The 6,977-nt window shown below is 56.3% G+C and overlaps 3 protein-coding genes across 3 annotated transcripts; 1 reads left to right on the top strand and 2 right to left on the bottom strand.

Moving 5' to 3' along the window:
* Positions 1-264: 264 nt before the first annotated feature.
* Positions 265-1,352, bottom strand: SPRG_05746 (hypothetical protein). The gene has a single exon (XM_012345030.1). It carries the CDS (start codon positions 1,271-1,273, stop codon positions 314-316), a length of 960 nt encoding a protein of 319 aa, XP_012200420.1. The 5' UTR covers positions 1,274-1,352; the 3' UTR covers positions 265-313.
* A 1,013-nt stretch (positions 1,353-2,365) lies between these two features.
* Positions 2,366-3,746, top strand: SPRG_05745 (hypothetical protein; the record flags this gene model as incomplete). Its single annotated transcript, XM_012345029.1, has 3 exons — positions 2,366-2,630; positions 2,675-3,528; positions 3,573-3,746. The coding sequence occupies 3 exons, from the start codon at positions 2,366-2,368 to the stop codon at positions 3,744-3,746; spliced, it is 1,293 nt and encodes a 430-aa protein (XP_012200419.1).
* Positions 3,736-6,918, bottom strand: SPRG_05744 (hypothetical protein). The gene is made up of 16 exons (XM_012345028.1): positions 6,783-6,918; positions 6,639-6,736; positions 6,500-6,586; positions 6,301-6,448; positions 6,146-6,258; positions 5,991-6,093; positions 5,617-5,939; positions 5,508-5,571; positions 5,297-5,456; positions 5,186-5,229; positions 4,819-5,134; positions 4,590-4,768; positions 4,121-4,522; positions 4,052-4,078; positions 3,918-4,006; positions 3,736-3,871 (listed from the first exon to the last, which is right to left on the bottom strand). Exons 1-16 carry the CDS (start codon positions 6,903-6,905, stop codon positions 3,799-3,801), a joined length of 2,349 nt encoding a protein of 782 aa, XP_012200418.1. The 5' UTR covers positions 6,906-6,918; the 3' UTR covers positions 3,736-3,798.
* Between the last annotated feature and the right edge of the window lie 59 nt (positions 6,919-6,977).

Raw genomic sequence — 6,977 nt, 5'->3', positions numbered from 1 at the left:
CGTATTATGTATTATATTAGCGACTGCGGATAGCCTTTTTAATTGTATGTCGGTTACAAGCACTATATAGCGGAGCACAGTCGTCAACCGTGACTGTAGTGACTGCAGACGGCCTTTGAAACCTGCTGTGTCTTCAAAACTTGCAACGATGCCTCATCACCATCTGCATGACCACTTCGGTGGTGCCGAAAAGATGCTACCGCGCGACAGTCTCCCACGATGCTAGAACTGTGCCAAGTATTGTGCTAGACCTGTGCCGAGTATTGTGCATATTGTAGAGTATATTCATATCGAAGGACATGTCATCGTCAGGTTAAAAAAGGACGACGACGGCCATGACAAGCACAACGGCATAGCTCCACGTGAAAACACTGATTGTCGCGGCCCCCGACTTGTCGGGCTTGACGTTGGGACACAGCGTGTAGAGCTCCGTGGGATCCGAGATGTTCTTGCCGTCGATGGTGCATGGCGGGAAGGATTTCACCATGGACAAGAGGTACTGCGGGCATGTCGAGGTGCAGAATCCGGCTGGGAGGGACGTGGCGTCGTCCTTGGGCATGACCTTGTCGATCGTTGCGCCTTCGGGTAGTTTGAGGAACGTCGAGCAGTTGGCCCACACTGGCGTCTTGGTAGTAGTCAAGACAGTCACCATATCGATCATCGTGCACGGCGCCCCAACAGCGGCGCGTGTGCAGCCAAACATGCTTTGAAAAGTCGACTTTATGTTGACCGCGTTCTTGGAGATATCGCCTGCCACGACGCAGTTGGGCAGCCTTTTCTCCATCGATGACAGAAACGCAGTGCACGTGGCGGAAGCGCACAGCGTTTGGATAGCCTCGGGGCTCGTCGGCGTGATCGACTCCATTGTGGCATTCATCGCAGTCGAGCAATTCGCCCACATGGGCGTTTGGAATACCGCCAGGTGGGTCATCATGTCGCCTGCCGTGCACGGGCCACCGTTGGTCGTCGGGTTGGCCAAGCTCGTACACATCTGGCTGATTTGCGCGATGCCTTCTGCGATCGGCGCCGTTTCGGCGCAGACTGGAAGGCCGGACGAGAGGCTGTTGAGGTCGGTCGCGCACGCCGGTTGGCACACACCGTAGGGGTTGCCCATGGCAGTCGAGATCGTCGTGTTCATCTTGAGGCTCGTGGCGCACGCGGCCGTCACGTTCGTCGCCAAGAGGTCACTCATTGCGGTGAGTTGCGCCAACGTGCAGTTCGCAGCCGACGCGGCCGAGGCGATCGCAAGCGCGGTCGCGAGAATCAATTTCATGCTGCGGTGCGTCGAGTGGGAAAATCCAAAGTGAGGACGTCAAGGCACCGAATCTTGGCCAACTGACGCGCAGCCCGAAATACACATTGCTGCGTGCGGGTTGGTCACCATCATTTTTATATGTATACATCCTTGTGTATTGATAGAATGGATAGGTTTTCGTTGACGAAACCACCGAGAGCGGTTGAGCTGAAAACACGGGTCGACGCAGCAATTGGTGCAGCCACCTCGAAGCGATTGCTTGCATGTGGAGATAGCACCGATGCAGGACTTGAAGGAAAACGAGGCTGCGGAGCGGTGACCACGAAACGAGGAGACGTCGTGACGCACGCGTTTTATGACAAGAAGAACATGAAACCACCGACCGTCCGCTTTAGGACGGGGGCCGTTTGAATCGCACTCAACGCGGTACTTGATGTCACCCCATCTCCCGTCTTCACACCACGTAGCGCACGCTAGCCTTGAGTGCAACCTTGGCTGCCATCGATGCGATGTCAACCGGGTCGCTGCGAAGAATGCAACTGCGTTGCGCTCGTGGGATAGCCAAGTCATCGTCCAGCCTGGGCACGTGATGACGTGGCCGCACACGAAACGCCGACGGTTCCATCGATGCCTCGACATATTGACATAGCCCAGGCCTGGTGACCTCGCTACTGCTGCTGCAACTAACTACTCTGTGCTCGCTGGCGCGTCCCATCCTTGGTGCCCGCAGATGGTCATTCGGTCAAGCTGCAAAACGACGCGGCGCATCTCGTTCATCTCGTCCGCAATGTCGGTGTATTGCGAATATTCAGGAATATGGGACGTAGGTTAGTTCAACGGGTATAATGTTTTCCCGCTCGATGCTCTCGGGTACGAGCTTTGAAAGTGGGAGATTGACGTACATCATCGAAAGGCACGGTACTCTGGGTACTATAGTAGGGCGAGTAGTAGGGCGCTCTCTTTCAACTGTCCAGTGTTCCGTATACTATATTATATTGGCGACATTAAATAGCTTTTCAATTGTATGTCGATTACAAGAACTGTAAAACGGAATATAGCCGTCAACCGTGTTTGTTAAGCGCGTTTTCGAATCGATTCCATCGCAGCAGCATGTCGGGGCTCTCGCAGGATGACTTCCGGCGCATCATGGACACACCGCTGCCGGTGCATGGGAACGCACCCCGCGTCCTATCGGGGCTACCGCGGCAGGTCAAGCGCAGCATGACGAACGACGAGCGCAAGGCTAAGTACAAGAAGCTCAAGACCGAGCCGGCAGCGGACAAGCCCAAGCAGCCCAAGCTCGACCCGACGTACCAAGGCAAGTACCGCGACCGCGCCGCCGAGCGCCGGTCCGGCGGCGATGTAGAGACCCTTGGTACGACGCCGCTCGCGCGAAATCGCCCCACCCATGCTCTGTAGACGTGACGCCGGCGCCCGCCAACCTCGTCGACCCAGAAATCGCCAAGCTTGTGGCCAAGCCGGCGCTTCCAGCCAACTTGGATCTCTCGCTGCTCTCGAAGCTAAAGCAAGAGAAGGCCAAGCTGCAGCAGCAAGTGCAGGCGCTGACCAAACCGACGACGTCACTTTTGCCGCCGCCCGTGCCGACCAAGGCTGCGTCCCGCATGGCGCAGGCCATCAAGTACCTCCTCCAGCCATCGTCGACAGCATCGCGCTCGTCCGACCTCTTTCTACCCGGCCGCCTCTCGTATGCGTTCAATCTGCTCGCGCCAGACGTAGACGCGCTGCCCCAGCTCGTGCAGCGGAGCAAGGACGACTGCCCACGCCGGTCCAAGCACGCCCCGCTCGCCGGCTACCTCCCCCAATCACTCGTACTCGAGGTCGAAGACTGTCTCTTGGCCGCGGAAGGCAAGCGCCATCGGCCCAAGCAGGTCGTGCCAACGTCGCCGCCCCCGACAGCCGCCCCCGTCCACGTCGCGTCCACGGTCGACGACGACGACGACGACGAAGATATTTTTGGTGACGTGGGCGAGTACATTCCGCCGGGCATGCGTCCGGAGGATGGTGTTGGCACACATGCGGTGGCCAAGGGCGAGATCTTCAAGGATCTCAGCGCAACGCTGACGGCCAAGGCCGCGATGGAAGCCGCCAAGGAAAAAGCGGCGGCGACAGCGCTCGCCGAGTCGATTGCGCGGGCCAAGAAGGCGCACCAGCGCGCAGCCGAGCGCGACGAGCTCCTCGAAAAACACGCGCGGCTGCAAAAGAAGCTCGACGGCGAGGACGAGTACGGCGAGTGCTTCCCCGACTACGAAGAGGTCGAAGACGACGACGACGACGACGACGCAACGAAGAAAATAAGGACAAGAAGGGTGACGAGCCCGACGTCGACAAGAAGTGGAAGGCCAAGGTGCAGCAAAAGGAGGCCAAGTTTGAGCGCGAGCTCGCCAAGGTCGAAGAAATCATGAAAAAAGGCCCCAAGACGCCCAAGCCCCCGCGATCTTCTGGCAACGACGACGAGAACGACGACGTCTAGATGTAGTACACTTTAGGATAACGTAGTACAGACAGCTACACTGGACACGTGTCTACTTGCGGCTGTTGCGGCGCTTGAGGATATCGAGCGCTTCATAAAAGCCCGAGACGTCCTTATCGACCTCCCTAGTGGTGGTGCATGAGACAACGTTTCATGTTGCTGCAGAGGTACTGGATGCCGGTGGTAGGAACGGCGTCCTTGGGCTGGTTGCTGCTGGGCGTGCGTGGCGACGGTGGCCACGCCGCCTTGGGTGCCGGCTTCTACAGGAATTCTTAGACCTCATGGAAGCGAACCCATCAGCGTACAGCAGGTGACTCGTCGACTGCCGGCTTCTACAAGTCGAATGAGCAACAATGGATGCATCTTGTACATACGAGTCCCGTCGTCGATGCCTTGTGCACGAGGTTCTCGGTGAGCAAATGCCCTTTGCCTTGGCTCTGGTACCACAAGTCAAAGTCCTTCTGGAGCTTGATGCGACTCATTTCCAGTAGCTTTTGAATGTGCTGGATCTCCTTCTTGAGGTCGTTGAGTGTGTTGAAGCCCGTCTTGTACTCGGCTTTCTTGGCGTCAATCTTGGCGACCAGCGCCGTCTCTTCGTCCGAAGCGGCCGTTGTTTCGTCGCCACTTGTGAGCGACTCGAGGGCCTTGGTCTTGCGGAGCTTCTCGACCGTCGCCATGTGCTCCTTGATGACGCCCCGCGCGTCATTGACGTTTTGCGCGAGCGCTTTGGCCTCGTCGTACTTTTTCTTGAGCAATTGTTTGTTTTCGCGAATGACCTACCGTTCAAATGGAACATTTTGTCAAATCAAACATTTTGTCAAATTCGTCAATATAAATGCGTACATCATTTTTCGGGTACTGGTCGCGAAAAACTTCAAAGGCCTTGGCAGGGTCGTCGAGAGAGGCGGCATCAATTTTGACCTGAAAGCCATTGGGGGCGGCGGGGGCGCCTGGGGGGCCACGGGCGGCTTGGACGCGACGGTCTTGAGAACGTCGGCCACCTGCACACTGTTCCCTCCCTACTGACCGCGTGAATACCCCCCCCAATTTCAATATCAATACATTTTGGTACAACCCATTGGAACTCGTCGTACCTTTTTGAGCATCCCAACAAGGATGGCGATTTCATTGTCGCGCTGCTGCAGCGTCTCTTCGAGCTCGATAATGCGCGCATGAGACGGTCCATCCCCTCGGTCTTCGTGGACGTGGTTGTTGTTGCTGCTATTGCTGCTGGAATGGCTCGTCGCTTGCGGGCGCGGCGCTCCGTCGCCCACGCCGTCCAGATAAAAGCTCTTCAAGAAGGCAAAGCATGCCTTCATCTTGATGTACGTAATGTCACCCATCGCCAAATGTGCGTCAAGATCGCGGTTGTTGGCATAGTCCAAACACTAGACGACCCAATTCAATCGTTCTTGTCTTGATACATTGATACCACATACCTTTTGCCGGAGTTTGTCCATCTCGTACTCTTTGAGCTCGTCGCCTTCTTTCTATGCGCGTTCCACCGATGCGATTCGTACCTCTCGTCAATGAGAAGAGAGATACTGTACGTACGGGCTCGCCCTTGAGGAGCACGATTTCTTCCTGGAGCTCGACGATCTGAGCTTTGAGGCGGCGGATCACGATCGCCGGGTCCACTTCTTCGTTCAAGTGCGCGTCGTTTCGGACGCGTGCGACGCGCTGGGCGAACCGGCACGTCGAGAGCGACTCCTACGCAGGCATTTTTCAGGTTCAAGCAACCGTCCACGCGCCTTGGTGTACGTCTGTCTGTTCTTTCTCGGCGCTCGCCGTCGCGACCATGACCGTCTTGCAGTTGCCGCCCAAGCTACACGCTTGATCGAAAAACGATCAGAACTGATTGTTTGCGCACCTGTCGCGTAGCACCGATGTCATCATCGAGTTGCGGTATGGAATGTGCGTCCGGCCCTTGGTGTTCTTCTCGTGGAGCGCGACGATGACCATTTCGAGGTAGTGCAGCGACGTGTTGATGTACGCGGCTTCGCGCAGCACCTTGCCTTTCGCGCCCGTCTTGTGCGCCCGCTCCGAGCCGGCGAGGTCGACCATGTGGAGCTTGGAGCGCAAAATGACCTCGCTGCCCGCCTTGCGCGACTCGAGGGAGACGGTAAAGATGCAGTGCGACCGCGACGACTCCAAGTTCATGGACGTCTCGCTCACGGCGCGGTTCGTGTCGCCCTAATCATTTACAGTTTACGATTTGAAAAGACAATACTGTCCAATAGATACGAGAAAGAGCAAATTGAGCGCGTCCTCCTCGGTCGCGACGCGGTGCATCGAGAGGTTGCGAAGGTGGCAGTTACCGTCTTCGTCTTCCAGCATGCTCACCTTTCTATCCACGGAATCCATGAGTATCAATACAATGGTCAAGCTGTCCATTTTACGGCAAATCTTCAATGGCTTTGGTGTTTTGGTGGTCTTCGTTGAGCAAGTCGTAGCCTTGATTGTTGTAAATCTCGAGGTACGAAATGAAGGCCGAAATTTGACATTCCGGGTGCTATCGATGGGTTCATCGTGTGGAACATAGTGTCTTTTGTACCTTTTTCATCTTTTCGAAAATGAGCGAGAGACTGCGCGGAATGATACCGCGGTCGTCGTAGCGCTCGGCGCCGCCCGTGATGGTAAAGGTCTTCCCCGACCCGGTCTGGCCGTACGCAAAGATAGTCGAGTTGAAGCCCGACAGCGCACTAATGGACAACATTGTCGTGTGAAATACAGACAAGTAGAAAACGTCGTACTTTTCGACGCACGGCCGGCCGATGCGGTCAAACACTTCTTCTTGCTTGGCCGTCATCCCAATGAGCCCGTCAAACTTGAACTTGTAGCTACGACAATAGGCGGCGTGAGCGCAAGGACGATAATTGATCTTCAATCGACTTGGTGCGCGAGTTGTTGATGAGGCCGGACGCCACATCCTTGGGAATGTTGTACTCCATCCCATTTGTGTCTTCTTCCCACGTAAAGAAGCCCGACGCCTATTCATCGCTTGCAATTCCCTTCCTATGCAACGCGGTGAAGTACCTTCTTGGAGGGCTTGATGCGAAGGAAGATCTTGATGTTGTTGTCGGTCGGTGCCTCGCCCGGGGCGTCCAGCGCGTCCTGCGGCTCACCATCGTGCACGCTGCTCGACTCGTCGTCCGCCATTGCACCAATAAGATCTGGTTTGGATCGGCGACGACCTTTGGCGAGAGATGAAACCGCGCGCTGGTTACAGGC

This window comes from Saprolegnia parasitica, assembly GCF_000151545.1.
Source record: "Saprolegnia parasitica CBS 223.65 unplaced genomic scaffold supercont2.21, whole genome shotgun sequence".
In the NCBI taxonomy this organism is placed as follows: Eukaryota; Oomycota; class Saprolegniomycetes; order Saprolegniales; family Saprolegniaceae; genus Saprolegnia; species Saprolegnia parasitica.
Note: the sequence above shows the minus strand (reverse complement) of the source record. Positions and strands in the feature narration are given on the sequence as shown.